Source organism: Aptenodytes forsteri, unplaced genomic scaffold (assembly GCF_000699145.1).
Source record: "Aptenodytes forsteri isolate BGI_AS27 unplaced genomic scaffold, ASM69914v1 Scaffold26, whole genome shotgun sequence".
Taxonomy (NCBI): Eukaryota; Metazoa; Chordata; class Aves; order Sphenisciformes; family Spheniscidae; genus Aptenodytes; species Aptenodytes forsteri.
Genome location: NW_008794125.1, coordinates 2809006 through 2826525, shown reverse-complemented (window position 1 = coordinate 2826525; position 17520 = coordinate 2809006). Strand labels below are relative to the sequence as shown.

The 17520-nt window shown below is 50.3% G+C and overlaps 2 protein-coding genes across 3 annotated transcripts in view; one reads left to right on the top strand and one right to left on the bottom strand.

The window, feature by feature from the left end:
- RGS11 (regulator of G-protein signaling 11) overlaps positions 1 to 2140 on the top strand; it is a 26872-nt gene extending 24732 nt beyond the window's left edge. Inside the window, exon 15 of the mRNA XM_009278703.1 lies at positions 2051 to 2140. Coding sequence (XP_009276978.1) covers positions 2051 to 2140 — 90 coding nt within the window. The remainder of the gene's footprint in view (positions 1 to 2050) is intronic.
- On the bottom strand, positions 1454 to 17157 carry FAM234A (family with sequence similarity 234 member A). Of its 2 annotated transcripts, XM_009277716.2 has the most exons (12): positions 16325 to 17157; positions 15941 to 16249; positions 14748 to 14864; positions 14354 to 14542; positions 10244 to 10374; positions 7735 to 7864; positions 7152 to 7290; positions 6726 to 6866; positions 6245 to 6323; positions 5669 to 5821; positions 4669 to 4771; positions 1454 to 4512 (listed from the first exon to the last, which is right to left on the bottom strand). In XM_009277716.2, the coding sequence occupies exons 2-12, from the start codon at positions 16203 to 16205 to the stop codon at positions 4301 to 4303; spliced, it is 1659 nt and encodes a 552-aa protein (XP_009275991.1). In that variant the 5' UTR covers positions 16206 to 16249; positions 16325 to 17157; the 3' UTR covers positions 1454 to 4300. The 2 variants fall into 2 exon arrangements, with proteins under 2 accessions (XP_009275991.1, XP_019327456.1); XM_019471911.1 differs by having other exon boundaries at positions 15941 to 17157.
- Positions 17158 to 17520: the final 363 nt, after the last annotated feature.

Genomic DNA, 17520 nt, shown 5'->3' with positions numbered 1-17520 from the left:
CCCACACCCTCCTCTCCCTTGGGGAGCCCACACCCAGCCGGCCTGGTGCAGGGCCACCCCCTCCTTCTGCCCCATCTGGGCACAAGCCGTGGAGACAATAAAGCCCCTGTGGGGAAATGCCGCGGCTCCCGTGGTTTTTGGGGAGGGGTCATCAGGGAGGTGGCTGCGGGGTGGGGGGTGCACATGGTGGTGGTCACCCCTCCCAGCTGGACTTGTGTCCCCCTGGGCTGGCAGCAACCTCTGCCCTTGCCTGCAGCAACAACAAGGGTGCAGACCCCAGGTGGGGGGGGGTCTGCCCCCCAGGCACTTGTGCCCATGGCACAGCCGCCACCCACGGCTCTGCTTGCTCCGAGGGGCAAAAATAGACCCTGTTGGCAGCCCCAGCTGCCCTCCTGGCACGGCCAAGCTGGCACTCAGCCCCCTGCAGCCACCGGTGCACCCACATACAGCCCCCGGGGAGGACAAAAAGGCCTTTCGAGCAGGGCCAGAGGTGCCTCCAGCCAGCAAACCCAGGCTGCAAAGGCCCGCGGGCTGGCAGTGGCACGCAGGGAGCAGAGCTGGCAGCTGAGCCACCCTCCCTGCCCACAGCCCGTTAATCTGAGCAGAGGCCAAGGATCTGGTGGCAGGATTATTCTCTTCCCCAGAGCGAAGCCCCAGCTGCAGGGGATTAATGCTGGCAGTTATATAAAGGAGAGGGGGGCTGGTGCCCGCCAGCGCTCAGCCTCGGACCCCAGCCCACCCCGCATGCACCCAGGGACCCGCACAGCGGAGCAGGCTGGGGACGTCCCCAGCCCGTGAACGACTAAGTGGTCCCAGCCCACACCCCAGCCAACAAATGGCGTGGATGCTTGGGATGCTCGGGACCGCGGCATCCTTCCCTGCCGCAGAGCTCAGGACCCCCGGCACAGAGCAGGGGGTACTTCTCAGCTCAGTGCTGGGGCAGACAGAGGGGCCTCGGGGCAGGGGAAGCTGCAGGAGCCCCGGTCACAGGATGGAGCTTTGGACCTCGGCACCGGCAGCCACCGGGCAGTGACAGATGGTCCCACGCTCCGGGAGAGCCCGCCTGCCACGCGGCTCCCTCCGTCTTGATCCAAATCCAAGCCCTGGCATGAGATTTTCATGCTGATGGACCGCAGCAGGAATCCGGGGTGTAAAACGAGGTCACGGAGCCCCAGGCGGGGGGCAGAGATGGGCTGGCCCAGTTTGGTTATCTAACTCCAGCCTCCCTCCGCACGCTCCCTTCTCCCGGTCCATCACCTGCCTGCAGCGGGACAGGGCAGCCGGCAGCACCTTGGGGCAGAGCCGCAGCCAGCTCAGCCATCAAAGCATCGCCAGGACACCTGGACCCCTCTCAGAAAGGGGGGGTTCTGCCTTCGGGAAGTCACACAAAGGGCTGCCAAAAAATCCCCGAGTCTTGCATAACCTCAGCTGCAACAACAAAAGCAGGGCACCATTTACAAACAATGCAAAAGAGGATTTATTGAAACCATTCCGGTTAGACCAAGTCCTGTAGGGCACAATTTGCAATAAGTTAAAGAACCAAACCAAACAGTCTTAGTGTTAAAAAACACACTAATACATAACACAGTGATATATGCCATCATCACCCATCTGAGTTATTGAATCAAGGCACAAAGTCATTCATTAAATACTGCAGAAAAAAAACAATTACACAGGGAAATAAGCTGGGAAAAGGACTGGTTTTGTTAAGAAGGTGCTGGTTTGGCACTGATGCGTTTAACTGAGCTGCCACAGGGAAATCTGCGTTTCCAAAGTATCTGGAAACATTAATGGACAACTTAAAGCCAGAAAAGCCCCCCAAAGCTGAAAACCCAGCTTTCCTGAAGGAACATTCAGCGTGCCTATGGGAAAGGTCAGGTCTGGGTTGGGATCAGAGGAGGGAGAGAGCTGAGACACTGTGATTGCAGTGAGAATACGGCCCGGGCACCTTGTTCCCTGCCAGGGGAATTTCACTGGGATACAATCCGCATCCAACACACAGATCGGACTAGCACGCAAGCCTGGGGCTCCCACTGCCCGGCTCCCGCAGCCACGCTCCCGGCTCTGCCCCAGCCGGCGGAAGGGCAGCCTGAACCTAGCCCTCACAACCCCGGTTCTGCAGCGCTGGCGCAGCCCGTGATCCCTGCAACGCTGGCACAGGCTGCTAAGCTTCAGGTCTTTATCGTGCTGAGCAGAGAGGTGACTTAAGCTAGGGGACACAGCAGTGGAGTCTCCCCGCACCCCCAGAAATCAGCCTGGAAAGAGAGGAACAGAGGGGGAAACCCACCATTTTGAGTCCAGGGTGTTTTGGGGGTTGCGGAGTGCTCTCCTGGGAGCATCCCCGGCTGCCTGAACAGCCCAGAGGCCCCAGGACTGGGCTCTGCCAGCAGCGCAGCTCTGCAGAGGCCAGCAGCACTCATCCTACACGGCTCCCTTGACTGCCTGAGCTACAGGTCACGGGGCAGAGGGAGCCAGGGCACCCTTTAGGCAACTACCGGGCCAGCTGGAAGCAGGAGGTAAGCACCCAGGCGGACTACTGATGCTGCAGCTCATTTTGCTGCAAGACGGGGAGAGCTGAAGCTGTGGGCATGAGCCTGGGTGACACCAGCTGCCAGAGCCAGGAGCTGCCCTGCAGCAGGTTAAAGCTCAGCAGTTGCCACAAGAGAAGAACCGATGCTCGACCCTACACAACCTGGCTTGTTTCTCACCCTACAGTATTTCTACACGCACCCCAATCTGAGACTAGGCAAGGGAGGGAGGCAATGGCCAAACCCCCTCCGGCACCACAAAACTTGAGAGAGGTTATTTTTAGGGTGTGTGTTTTCTGTCCACCTTCCTCTCTCCAGTCAGATGGACGCCCAGCAGCATACGGACAGGGCTCATGTCTCAGTGCAGCTGGTGTGGGGACTGCAGCTTTCAGGACCAAGCAGCCGATTCAAACTGTTTTCCAGGCTTTGCACCTCATTTCTAGAGTCCGCGCTGCCGCCCACCAAGGAACGGGTCAGAGCATACACACCACGCTACAGAAGCCTCCAGGGGAGACATCATCTTCACGCAGCAACCTGTCCCATTCCCTCGGGCTACCAGGCTGGACAGAGAGAACAGCACCTGAAGATCCTCACCCAGCATCACTTCAATTCCGAGGGCAGCGAGGGAGCAGAGAGCTCTCTCTGGAGCTGTGCTGCAGAGACAGCTTGCGTTGTTTCCCCGAGCGGCTCATGCCTGTCCTACAGCCTGCCCACCTCCTGGCAGAGGGGACAGTGCTCGGAAAAGGCTCCTCAGCAGCTGCAAGACTGAAAGAGCATTTGCAGGAGAACTGGCATTGCCACTCGGGTACAGGGCTCCCCAGAGCAGCAAGCCCAGCTCCCAAGCAAGGTCAAAGTGCAATTCTACTCTGAAAAAATGTCCTAGATCCCCTGGCACCTCAAAACCAGTAGGAGAGGTGGTGTCCGTGCTGGCAGGGACCAGCCAGCCTGGACTCAGGGTGGTTTTTGTATCACCTATAATCATATTAGGGACAGGGAGGAATGTTGATGCATAAATCAGGGGGGACACCAGCTCCCTTTCTGTGTCACCGACACTGCACAGCCTGGCTGGAAAGGAAGCAACAGAGGAGACAAACACAGGTAGGCTCGTGACTGCAGAGCGGGGCACGTGAGGCTGTTCTTAGGAGAAAAGGCCATTTTCTAAGTAGAACGACACTTTAACCTGCGCTCTGCTGGCCCGGGTGACACCTAGCCACATCATCAGCCGCGGCTGGGGTCTATCACTACACACACCCCACGGCTACCGAAACAGGGGCACAAATCCAGGAGCGGGTGATTGCAAATCAACCTGCAGCCAAGCACCTCTCCCACAGGCAGGAGAGCTGACTCAGAAAGGAAATCTACCACCACACATCGAAACTCCACTTCTCACACATGCACCCAAGAAATAATCAACTCCGGCATCCCCAGCAAGCATGTGTTTTCCTCCAGACACAGGCTGAGTCAGCACAGTTCTGCGGGCACAGAAGGATCGAGGGGAAAGCCCTCTTCCCCGAGCTGACAACACTTCAGTGGTGGCCAAGCACTGAAGTCCCATCAGCTCTGAGGACAGATGCACTGGCAGCTGCCCCCACAGCCTGGGCATCCCCAGACACTGGGGGTGCTTCCCCGCCAGCCACGCTTTGGTTTGCAGATCGAGAAAGGCAGCTTCCCATTTGAATTCATGATCTGGGTTTGCTAAGAGCACGGCTGCAGAGGAGAGGCAGCTTGGAGACGCCTGGGCCAGGGCAGCCTCTCCCCCTCCCTCGGCAAGCTCACACTCGGCTGTGGAATCGCATCCTGTAGAGACGGTCCCGGACGTACTGCTCGCTGTCCACCGCCACCTGGCTCAGCCAGATCACCCTGCTCTCGGAGACATCCTCCTTCAGCTTACGCTTCATTAGAGACACCGACCCTGGCTCCTCGCTGGGTTGAGGCCCCCTCAACAGCACGTAGCAGGCATGACGGCTCCGCTCGAACAGCGTGGCTGTAACGCAGAGCAGAGGGAAAAACCCAGCCTAAGGTCTCTGTGTTCAGACTGGCCACCAGACCCAACACCGTGCACCCACAGAGTCCAGGAGGTACCAGAAGGCCAGTGTCCTCCTGCACCTCCTCGCTGGAGGGCTGGAAGGAGAGGACTTACCATTGAATGCAATTATTTGGTCTGTGCTATTGCGGAGCTCCAACAGGACATTAGTGTAGGAAGGATGGAAAAGATACAGCTTCTGGAGAGGAGCTCTGAATCTCTGCAACCAACAGGACACCAACAGGTCATGGACCCACACGTTATCCCAGAGACAACGCCAGCACCAGGCTCAGCTATTACTCATGCTCGACAGAATACATCCAGTCAGATACTTGTCCGTGTCTGCCCGACTCATCCTGTCTGATGCCACTAGTACTAGTGCTGGGATTCTGCTTACTGCTTGGTGCTCTCCTCCCCACCACCTCCCCAAGCTTCCTGGAAATAGCAGGCCTGTCTGCTACAGGGAGGAAACAGATTTTTGCCTTAGGGCTGGTAGCGTTAGTGAGGAAAGCACAGGAAGCTCACCTGGTGCTCGGGCATCCTCCAAGACACAACCTGTCACTAACGCTGCCAGCCACTGCCCCAGAGGGCTCTGTTACGCAGCTGAGCTGTCCATCGAGGCTGCCAGAGACTGCCTTGGCGCAGAGAGAGGATATTCACGTGGCCGTGGGAGATCACTGCGTGCAGTACTGCCGCGGGAGGCTCCAGGCCAAACAGCAGCAACTTCAGAGGTACCAAGCCAGCAGCCTCTCACCTCACCTACGGTACCACACCAAGGCAGGGCTCTGGGCAATCCAGTGACTTTGTTCACAGAGCCACTAAGTCCCTTTTCTCTACGTAGCCAGGCTGAGGACAACAAAAGCTGTTGGTGCCACCACCAGCTGCCAGGAGGGACACTGCTACGGACATCGTGAAGACCCAGTATAGACCAGATCACACGCAGAGGTCTGCGTGCTTCTAGCAGACGAGACTGGTCAGCGACCCCACACCCAGTGCAGGAGGCTGCAGCGTTAGTGGCACAGACAGATGAGAACGTGAACGCTGGGAAAAGGGGGCAGCTCCACCCAATTCTGGCCCAAAGTCTGGAGAACAGCAACCATTCAGCAGCACTACCCACCGTTTCGTTTCCTGCCGCCTGGTATTCACCCCAGATGAGGAAGGCGGACCGGTGATCAGCAGTAGAAAGTGTGGCTGGCCCAGGGCTCTCCGCTCTTGAGTTCAGCTTCAGGTCCCACTGGACTGCTCCAGATCCACTCTCAACAATCATAACCTAGCAGGGAAGAAAGAAAAGGAACTCATACCAAAGAGCTCTAACAAGCCATGAGAGAGAAGTCAAGTCAGCTGTCTTTATCCCACACTGTCTATAGGAACAAGTATCTGACACACGGGAAGATGAGGAAACACTTGAAGCTGAGCATCACAGAGCTGCGAGACCTGGGGTGGGCCACATTAACGTCACAAGTTTTGCAGCTATTTCAAGGGGTTCAAAGCTCTGCCATTGAAGCCTCTTGCTGAGAAGAGAATTAAAGTGCCTGAGCTGGCTTCAATAACCCGTTGAAAGAAATCTTTTCCCAGCCTGAAGCTTCCTAAAATCAGCCAGAGGGAACACATCCCACCAGCTGCCCTTGACTCAATGCCTGCTTGAGCTGAGACACGCAGAGAAAAGGGAAGTTAAAAGGAAGAGCGTTCAAACCTTCTTTCTGTTGGGTCCAATTTCACTCTCAAGGATAATGCCAAGAACGTCAGGTTTGTAGTAACCGAGCAGCGGCTCTCTAAGGGAGAAAAAGAGAACGGACAGATCATAACACACCCTGATGGCATGGGCATGCCTTGTTCTTTCAGAGCAGCCTCTATCCTCCCAGCAACTCCCCTGGTAAGAGACTCGACTGCCACGTTAGGTTAGCCTGGTACCGCTCCCAGCTCTGAGCCCAGTCCTAAGACAGCCATGTCGCAGCAGGCACAGAATGAAGAACCAAAGCTTTGGGCTCCTCCGTTTTGAAGCGGCACCTGACATTTGCTAGCACAGGACACACAATACAATGAGCATGATCCAGATATGACCACAGAGCAGGCTTTTGTTTCAAATGAATTAAAAAAAATAGCATGAAAAAAAAAAAAATAGCTGCTGCGGGGAGCCTGGAAATGCCTCATCCAAGCCACATCGGTAACGCTACCTCACAACATGGGACACGTTGAGGGTCCACAAGGTCTGAAGATTTTGTGCATTGATCAGCGTAGCCATCTCCGAGTTCACAACCAAGATGTTCTCCCGTGATCGCCCAGGAATTTTTGCCAGGTAACGAAAGTCTCCAGAGCTGAACAAGGACAGAAAAATGATTATGCTTTCTAGACTGTGGATGGTTTTATTGTGGGGGTTTGGTTTTTACCCTGCACAGTAAATGCAAATAGGAAACCCCAGCCTGCTTTCCCTTTCCTGTGAAACCCTGACCAGGCCATCAACACCAGCCCTCTCCCCAAGCTTTGGATGTGCTCCTAGTCCAAAAACCACGTAGCCAGGAAAGAACAAAGCCACAACAGGCCATCCTGTCAGGAACACCGGTGCCCTCCACTCCACCAGCAACCAAGACATAATCTCACACCTGAGAAGGGATAAGCGGTGCATGGTGCGGTCAATGTTCTTCTCCCACTGAGGATCTTGCTCAAAGCTGGGAAGCTTAATTTCCATCCCAGTTGCCGCACTGTAGAGATCTTTCAGGGAATATGCATAGAGAGAGTTTTCTGGGGAAAAAAAGCCAGAATGAGGGAGGTAAGTTATCCTGCTCTTGCTCTGAATTCTATGATTTTCCAGATCTGGCAGATCAACTATACTTTTAGGACTTGCATCATAGAGTTGTAGTGGTATTTTGAGACTCAAGCCTGCTTTTGAATGCTTTTAACATCTTATCTGTTCATAATCCAAGTGTTCCACAGTAATCATTTGCTATAAATGACTACTTAAACCTTCTCTTCTCAACATGTTTCATATAAAATTACTACAGTACGTAAAAAACCTTAGTTTAAGCAAAGCCCCCCCCTTCTCTTGGCCTTGAATAGCTCTTTCGCGAGGTGAAAGCACGACACAGCTTTTAAGAATGCAAAACAGTCTTTCAGACAACTGTTTAGTAATCCTGATTTCACAGTTACGATCACCCTTTCAGACTGAATTCACAAACAGAACTGTACTTGTATAGAAAAGGAAGTAGGAGGAGGAGTCCAGGTTCAGCCTGATATAGCGAGCTTTCCCGTCCACGTTCAGGCTTCCAGTGGAGCCGATCTGTTTGCCATTTTTTCCTGAATGGATGAAGGTCTTAATCTACACAGGGAAGGGATTAAAAAAAAAAAAACCAACAAAAGGTTAAAGCTGCATCGCACTGTTACTGCTCCAACTCGAGTGTTTTCCAAAGCTTCTGAGCAGCTGGTACTGAACAGCAGCTGCATGGGAACACCATAGGCTCGGATGAAAAGTCTCTCCCTGGTTTTGGAGGTGTGGGCACGAGTTAGATGATCCCTCTGCTGTGAATAATTTTGCAAGTTTGAAAACCACTTCCAGCACAGCCACTTGCCCCGAGATTTTACTACCTCTGCCAAACAGCAAGCCCCAGCTCTGCTAAGGACAGCGAAGATCGATTCAAGCCTGCTGAGCAGTGACAACGATGGAGAGGACCTAAAGGCAGAAACAAAGCAGCATATGGACACAGGGGAAACTTGGCTTCACATGCAGCTCTGCTAAATATTTTAAGTGCCCTAATCTACTCCTCCTAAGGCTGACATGAGTCCAAGGGGATGAAAGAACTGACAGGTTTCTTTATATTCTTTGTGCAGGGTAACAATCCACTAAAAACATTTCACCCAAGAGAATAAAGGCTAAAACCAGGATCAGATTCAAATGTCTAGGCAACAGTCATGGTCTGGGGAGAGCAGTGCACGCTAGGGAAAAGAGAAACATCAGACCGAGAGAAACAGCATCCACCAGAGATGCTGAGTCAGGCAGGAACCCTTCCCTCTTCCTTGAGAGGGAGAGACTGGGAAAGAGAAGGAAATCTGCTGCTCTCAGAGTGAATCTGGAGAGTCTGGCAGGTGAATAAGGGATAGAGTTTGCTGGGGAGAATGAAGAACACAGATGGAGAGGGAGAGCAACGCATCCACCAGCTGTTCCCAGCCTCCCGCACTGGGAGGAGACACATACCAGCTCTTGTAGATCAGCTTCACCTTTACTCACAAGCACTGGTTCAGCAGCTGCCCCAGGACAGTAACAGCCAAAGGTATTCATACAGCGAGTGAGAATACGCACCACCTTACTCACTGCATTGCTTAATACCTCTACGTGCTGCTACAGGTGATGTATCCTGAAAAACGTCGTATTTTCCTGGATGTATTTGTGCTGAAGCTTGCAGCAGGTAGGGGTCAATAAGACACTCAGAAAAAGCTGCCATTTAAACCCCCTGCACACAGACCCTTCCCCACAGACTGCTCAAAGCTCTGCCATTTCAGGAAACAGCAGTATAATGTAACGTTCAACTTCAGCCCTTGCTAGCAACAAAGCTAATTTACTTAAGTTCTGAATCTCCCTTGTGACAGGAGTGCCTTTTTCCAAGCTGCAGAGCTCCACTCAAGCTCCCTACATCTTGCGTGATTTCTCAAAAAAGAATGCACTTTTACTTAAGTTGACAGAGTGCTTGCCAAGTCCGGAGGGAGGAAGGGATTTCATACCAAGATAGCTAGAGAAGTTAAATGGAAAACAAATCAAAAGGCAGTCTTGCAGAACAGAGGCTACATTCAAACATTTCTTGGCCGTCAAAAAATTAAAAAAAAAAAAAAAGTCTTGAGATAACTGGGATAGCAAAAGCAAGGAGGAAAGAAAACAGAAGAGAAACGTAGGAGTCGGAGAGGATAGAATTTCTGATGACTCTGGCAACAACAATGTCTCGGACAGCAAAACCCTATTTACTTATGGAGCGCTGTGGTATGAGGACACGGGGCTCCTACTCCTCCCATCAGACTTGCAGGGAACCGTAACTTTTTTATGCTTTAAACAGGACAGATTGCGCATGCAGATGATGCTGTACCACTCAATCATGGATGCAGATGTTTTAGTATAAAAACACTTTTAGCTACATGACTTTCCCCCTCTAAGAAATGGGAAAAGCAATATCGGAACAGAGATAACACAACTAGCAGCTATTTCACTAAATGAACCCAAATCAGAATTAACCAGCGCAGTGACACTAGGAAGAGAGCCGTGCAAAGCAGACCACAGGCAGAGATACGAAAGGTATCAGAAAAGGGCAGTGGTGGTACAAAAGTGCTGGCTGTCAGCTGTGCTTTGATCTAAGAGCCAAAACCTGTCAGGGTTTGTTCACTTCCACTGCTCTGAGCAGAGTCCCAGAAAGCTTGCAAGCTCGTCTCGCCTAGGCTCACTCCACACACAGCCCAGGAGCACGCAGCGAGGAGTGCAGACTGAAAAGGGGGAGGGAGTCCTGCTGGCTTTTTTCTTTTTGGTTTTTTTAACCCACAAAACACTTGCATTGATTCGGGAGCACATCTCTGCAGGGTGGGAAAGAACCTACCCCAAACCCACAGATATCAGAGGCCTCTGGACACTTCCTCTTAGACTACAAAATCGAAATAAATAGCATTCCTGCCATCCCCTGTGGTCCGGCCCCAGGTTTATCATAGCTTCAGAGTGACATACCTTATCGCCTGTAGCAATAAAGATTATCAGGTCCTGAACTCCATCGCTATCCACATCTGGAATCACTGACACGGGAGTCAGCACGGTATAATTAGCTCCGAAGTCACTGGACTGTCTCCACTGAACTTTCCCTAGAAGACAGTTATTGGGAAACATTCACTAAAACGCGCTTCAGGTTGAAAGGCTTTTAACGCCCCTGCTCCTCGAAGTACTTTGCGGTAGCCAGCCACTCACAGCCCATCAGCACCACAGACCAGGCACATTTATGCTCATCACGGGGTGCTTTGTTGCATTTCTGCATTTCAAATGAGTCCCAGTATCCACAATTTCAACTTACATTGGAAAGTAATTCTAGCTGCCTGCACAAATGCACCCGAACGCCCTGGGCACAAATCAACCTGCAGGGCACAAAGGACAGCTGGCTTTTCGCATGCCTTAGGTTAACAAGCTTTCCAGCATGTTCACGGCATGAAGAATCCTTTTTTGTGATCGAAAATCTTGCTGCTGTGTACTTAAATCTGCGCAGACATTTTAAGACCATAAAGCAGCTACATTCTGATGACAGCGTTGCAGCCACCCCCGACAAAACCTTTTTTGCCGCAACTTGCCTCCTGCAGATGTTCCTGCAGATGTTCCACGCTGACGCGACCAGCCGCAACTCAGTTCACATCCCACCTCTCCCTTGTTCAAAGAACACGCACAGCACGTTCAAACTTGTTTGTAAACAGAGGCAGCAGAGCTTTGGTTTGTAAAAAATTGGGGGGGGGGTGTCTCTTCAGCAGCTCCAGGGCAGCTGGGTGACTTTACTCCACACATGCTGCTCAGGGCTGCCGGCCAGTTTCCAGTCACTGCCCAGTGGAATTTGCAGTGGAATTTGGTAAGAGGGGGAAGACCGGTGGGGGGTTTTCTTTTTAAGGAAGACTTAAGTGACTAACTAGGTGCTCAGAGCGGAAATGCTTACCCTCCCCTTTAAACAGAATCACAGACAGCAATTATCATTTCAGGAATGCAAAATAATCATCTGTTCTTTGTCAGGAAGGCAGTTGTACTGAAGGCCAAAGAATTACTACCTGACCCTGTCTGCAATAATTTAAGGCAGGCTGTATTTCCAGTAGGATTCCTCCAAAGCTTTTACCGAAACACTGAAAAAAAATACTTGGAACTGTTACTGTGTCAACGGATGTGAAGTAGAAGAGTGCCCCTAGGAAATCATGGGAAGGCAAAGAATTTTACCCCTGAAGAAAGCAGGCAGGCAAAGGAAGGAGAGAACTTAAGTTTTGAATAACTACATCCTGGCTTCAGCACAGTCCAAAGCTACAACAGTAAGACCAGGCTGATGAAATTCGCATCTCAATGCATAAGGCTCTGTTCTTTGCTGGTTAGACAGTGGATATAGTTTTGGAGGAAGCATCTTACTCTCTTAAAAGAGCAGTCTGACTTAATAGAAACAGGTAACAGTGAGACGGATTCAACACAAAGGACTTGAGAGGCTTTCATGCTCTAACACAACCCCCAAAGAGCACGAACTGTGAATCCAGTCCCATCCTGCTCCATCAAAGGGAGATGGGACTGTCCTGTCTGAGGTCCAGAGCGCTACGGTGCTTCCTCAGAGCCCGAGGTCAGAGCAGAAGCACACCAACAGAAGCCAAGATGGAAATTAGACAGTGCCTAGACAGCAAATCTAACCTAGGCGAAAGGTGAAAGGGTTTTTTTTCTTTTGGTCCGGAAGGATTAATAAAATTAGAACTTAGATGACTGAGTTCAGCTCTCACTTCAAGCAGCCGCAGAGGGCACAAAGCAGGATTGCTGGCTTCAGGCTGGATGAGGTCCAGACACACGTCCAAAGGCGGCTCTCCCAGCTTGCAGCTCACAAGCTATCTGAGCTACAGGCAGGTCTTTTCTACCGAGCAGTGTTAGGCCCCTCTCCCATGCCCTTGCCCACTTGTTTACTAAAGACTTGTAAGCTCCTGGCATCCACCGTACAGTGGATGTGAAGAAGTATCCCCTTTTGGTTTTTCTGAACCTATCACTTGAAAAAAGAACCACAGAGCAATGAAGAATTGCGACGGGAAATCATCATTCCCTGTTCTTCTACTTATCACTCATAATTTTATAGACTCATTTCTCCCTGTCACACATTCTCCAGGCTGGAGTTCTGGTTTATTTATTGATTTCTTGCACAGAAGCAATTTCATACATCTGATCACTGTGGTCCCCTTTCTGCCCTATCCCTTAGGAGAGCAGAACTGCTCACAGGGCTCACAATGCGGGCTGCTGGAGGCTAAGGTGAAGAGAGAATGTGTAACAAAACACTTACTCTTGTCCTCTTCCTCGAGACTCTGCTTCTGGCCCTGGCAGAGATGGAATATGCAGCTACACAGACCTTTGCTTTGACCTGGAACAGCTAATCTTAAGCTCTTGTGTCCCAGTTTGCTCGTAAGATAAACATGCAGGAATGCTAGATGTCCCACACAAACAGAAGCACGCAAATCTACACTCTCCTTCTTGTTTGCTCAGGTCACTTATTCTGGCAACGAAGAAAGCAAGACTTAACACAACTCGAATTGATAGAAAAGCACTAACTTTATCAGCATTTAAAGATCAAACCCACGTCAGACACTTTCAGAGGATAATCTGCCTACCTCTCCTTCAATCTTCCTACAGGCAGAGGCTAGGCAGCCTGAAAGCCCTGGAATCTCACCAGTCCTCCACGACGATGAATCATTAACAGCTAAAGATTGTTCTGACTACTGTTTTTAGCACAACGTGATGTAAGTCAGACTTTGCCACTTTAAATACGCTTAGCCTATTCAAATACATTTTATTTTGGTCTGCCCTCCTAACCCCCAGTAAAAGCCAACTACGCAAAGAAACCCCTTTTAACCTACTTAATCGCAAAAACGTATCAAATACGTCAACTTCTGGGTTATTCACTTTTCTAGTGAAGAAATTTTTCATCTCTTGCTTTTAATTTATCTATGGAATGTTTTCTTACCATATTCTTGCTGTGACCTGTGGCGTAGCCTGGTTCCTTCTCTCCATGCTTGTGCTATTTCTTTATGGCTGTCTTTAGTTACGTGCCTTTGGCTCAGCAGCCACCTTTCTACACTTTGACCTAAAAGCAACTACTTCATTAATAGTCCATAAATAACCTGCACTAAAGCCTATTGATGAGGGAAACGGTGCTAAGATATCTCAGTTGGTACAGAAGCTTTCCAGCTCTGTGTGTGTCTACACTTCCATCTACACTGGAAATTAAAAGCTACACTAGATTTTCCTCAGATTCCTTAGAGCTACACCTCTTGCTATTTCTCTCTCCCAGTTTTTGGAAAATAGGATGTGAGGGGTTCAATACCAGATACAGAGGATGGGATCCTAGGCATGTTTCCAAGGGAGAACATGCATTGTTTGAACCTCTGAAACAGCGACCCCCAAAATGGAAATGTATTTCAGGCTTCATCAGCAAGGAAGGTTCAAGGTGCAATAGATGGTCACTGCCCTGTTCCTAGAGAAGTACAGGCACTCCTTACCCTCACCCTGCGTTCGGCAAGATAATGATGAATTTCTCCATCTATAGGTTCAAAAATGAAGGTGGCTTTCCAGAGGAACCAGGCAAAATCCTGGACTACTGAAACTGGTGAGTACTTATCCCAAGCGCTCTCCTTGACGACTTTAAAATCATAAATCTCTAAAACTCCCACTCCTCTTGCCACTGCAGGCACTCCTAGCACTCACACGCAAACGACTGAGAAACACTGCGGGTCTGTGTCCAACTCCTGAGAGTATAAAGTAACATTCACAGCTAGTGACTGCTTCTCCTGTTTCAAAAGCCGTTGAAAAGTTGTTCGTATAATACAGTGGCTGGCACAAACCGCCACAACAGAGTCCAGCCTTTGGAACAGACAGGCTGAGAGAACAGGCGCTTCCCAACGGCCCAGCGAATGGCTCTGGCAAAGTTTTCAAGATAACAAATACCTTGTGCCCGCTGTTCATGTACCAACAAGTCATGTCACGCTGACGTCCCCAGCCTCCGAGCTCTGAAGGTCACCAGGTGAGGAAAGCAAGTAGCACCGTCCCCTGTACGGCAGCAGTGCTCTGCTCCCCACTCACCTGTCCGCAGGTCAACTGCCGTAAGAGACACCGGCTTCCCCACGACCAGGCAACCCGGGGCCTCAGCCCCCCCGAGCTGCTTGATGCCACACTCCATCCACTCAACCTCCTCGGCAGCAGGCCTCTCCCAGAGCGCTCTGCCGTTCGTGCCAGACACAGCAGCAATGAAGGCACACGGAGAAGGCAGACCTGAAGAGAAGAGATGTCAGAGGGAGCACTACCTACACCTACCTTTGCCGCTCTGCACCACCCAAGAGCTGGGACTCACCCAGTTCCTCTCCCCACCCAGCTAACCTGGTTTTCTCTCCCAGACCCACACCAGCCTCACTAATTAGAACTAAAAGAGAAATAATAGCCCTTTTACTACAAGGTTTTCTGTTTCTGAACCAGCTACCTTCATCCAGGCAGGATCTGTTGAAGCTGCTGCTGCCGTTGCTAGCTTTGAAAGCAAAGAGGACATCTTGCACTTTGTCTTCGTTCACGTCTTCTATAGCGAGAAACTGGTAGGCCGCTGTAAAAGAGATCGCAGGCCAGGCGCTGGTGAGGATTGCGTCAACCAACAGCAGAGCTGGCTGGAGCAAAACACAAATTCCTAGAGACCTACTCACTGCCTCCATCTCTGACAGTGTAACATCAGGACAAATTGGCTTTTGTATTAAAAAAAGCCATCTACATGAGTACCAAGGACTGGAAGCTAGTGCCAAAGGATTTTTTAAATTTGCTATCCCCCAGAGGGTTTGTCTTTTTTTAAAGCCAAGCAGCCAGAATTTCAACTATGTTGAACAAAGAACAACTCTGGTCTTGGTGTGGGGTTGCTATTCCCGAAATATTAAAAAAAAAAAAACAACAAACAAACCCCACGAAACCCAGCCCCAGATAGTCCATCTTTCTCACTCCCAGCTAAAAGCAGCCTTCTTCAGCTCAGAGCAGCAGAACTTGGGATTTCTGCATTAACGCACAAAGCTCAGTCCCTGTCGGTGAGCACTGTCGCTGCGTTTATAGCATAACCAGCACACACCCACTGCACATAAGATTAGAGAAAAGCTTTCACAGAAGCGAAGGCTGAGCCACCAGGGAGCAGTACCCAGGCTAAAGAGCCGACTAAAGCAATATAAATTTGTGTGATTTATAAAAAATCCAAGATGCAACTCTTCTTCTCCCCTTTCTGTTAGCCATGGGGAAAAGTTAGAAAGTCATACTGACAGAGGAAAAAAATGCCTAACTGTCTCCAAACCTCAGCTCAAACTTCAAGGGAACATTTTACAGACCAAACTTCAACAAAGATTTATTCCCAGATACCCTTCCCCATTTTTTTTTTCCAAATGAAGCCAGCCTGCTACCTTGTTAGCGCTTCAGAGCAGCATCTGATTTCTCCATCAGATCCTGTAAACACCTCCTGGAAGGCCACTCCAATTATGACGGGCCACTGCTTATCCAGGTCAGGTATTCACAGCTCTCGCTCCCAAGGGCAGCAGCCCTGCAGGCCTGGCTCCAGATCGCGCTTAGGTAGAGCTCCACAATTCAAATTCGTGGCACATAAAGGAAAAGGACTGTTGGTAAGTATTTATTCTGCTACAGCAAGCTCACCTGCATTGTCATAGTTTCGAAACCACGTCCTTTCTGAAACTGGCCTCTCTGGGCAAGGAATGATAAACGAGAAAGCAAACACAATTATCAGACACAGAAATAATGAGATGAAGAAGGCAGCAGTGCGCCACCGGGACAGCCGAGACAGTCGCGATGACTGCTTGCTGACAATTCTTCTCTCCACAGAGTTTTCATGGTTCTCTTGAGCTTTTACATCCTCAGTCTTCAGAGGGTGGATCTCAGCTTCCGAGTCCTTGTTATCCATCGCAGCTCGTTCATCGGTAGTTGGACACCCTTCTCCCCCTTCACCTGCAACAGCGGAAAGAGCAGTTAAGATGGTTTTTTGATATATTCCAAAATCTAACAAAGATATTCTGTTACTACCTGATATTCACGCTGGAAACATTTAATGGGAGGTGAGCAAATCAGAGCCGGAGACAAAGCGCTGTTGGTACCGGAGGTCTCCCACACGGAGCAACGGGGAGAGACCGTGGGATGCAGGAATAGCACTATTTCTTCTTCTGAGGAGAAAATCAGGTCTGCTACACCCAGACAAAGAAGGCTACAGCTTCTACGCGGAAAGGACTGACTGGTCTGTAGGTCTCCCTCAAGAAAAACACGCCAAAAGCTCCTTTTGCTGCAAAGACTTCTTGCCACCTCCTGTGTATGTCAGTCTGACTCCCGGCTGGAGAGGTGAAAGGAAACACTCGTGACCTTTATATCCAAACATAAGGCTGTTCCCTACCGTAACGAGAACTTGACCTTCCCCAGGAGAGAGAGAGAGAAAGAAACAAACACCAGCATATTCTGTATAGGAACAAACCAAAGCTATCCAACACCTTCTCGGATGAGAAACCACGTGATAAGTTTAGCAACCCAGCCCTGCAGAAGGCAAGAGAGTGATTACTTCCCTCCCTGGAGGAAAAAGAAGGCACGACCTGAGACTAAAATCGGGCAAATTTGATTTCATCAGAATGGAAGAAGAGCTAACAACTGCTATTTTAGTTCCTCCTGCTGTAAATCATAATCTTGAGCTACAGCTACAACAACAGAGGGGCTCTGTGCTAATTTGTTACAAAAAGGGGGAAAAAAAAAAAAGAAAAAGCCCTAGTTGGTTCCAGAAGCCTGTAACTTGTTGTCCAAAACAACAATAAAAATCAATGTCATATACAGTTTCTCTCATAGTGCTTCTTTAAAAAAATAGCGGAAGGGAAGAAATAAAGAATAACGCATTCCAGTAGCCTTGGAAAAAGCTGCATGACAGTGTCATAAAAAGTTATATCAGAGCAAATAAACATGACAACCGAGCCAATTTTCCATGACCGTGCCCCAGCAGTCACATGCCTGGATTGTCCGCTGGAGCAATTTACTTCCCCAGCAGAAAACAGCTTAAACTCAGCACCAGAACACAACACAGAGAGCTTGGGCTTTCCACTCCAACAACGGGGCTCGTTACGTCTCACGTTTCATGCCCAAGTTCATTTACAGGTTCGAAGAAACACAAGATGAGAGTCACCCTTGGGAGGCCAGGCTCCTTCAGGCAGCTGCGGCTCGACTCGGGATCTCACCTCCCCAGGTTG

Bases quoted from the DNA above. Each gene is read 5' to 3' on its own strand.
- FAM234A (XM_019471911.1), bottom strand. From the start codon at position 16,205: ATGGATAACAAGGACTCGGAAGCTGAGATCCACCCTCTGAAGACTGAG. The intron at 14,865-15,940 runs GTGAGCTTGCTG...TCTCTTTTACAG, and splicing joins TCGAAACTATGACAATGCAG to CGGCCTACCAGTTTCTCGCT. The intron at 6,867-7,151 runs GTGTGAGATTAT...GTCCTTGTTCAG, and splicing joins CACCGCTTATCCCTTCTCAG to CTCTGGAGACTTTCGTTACC.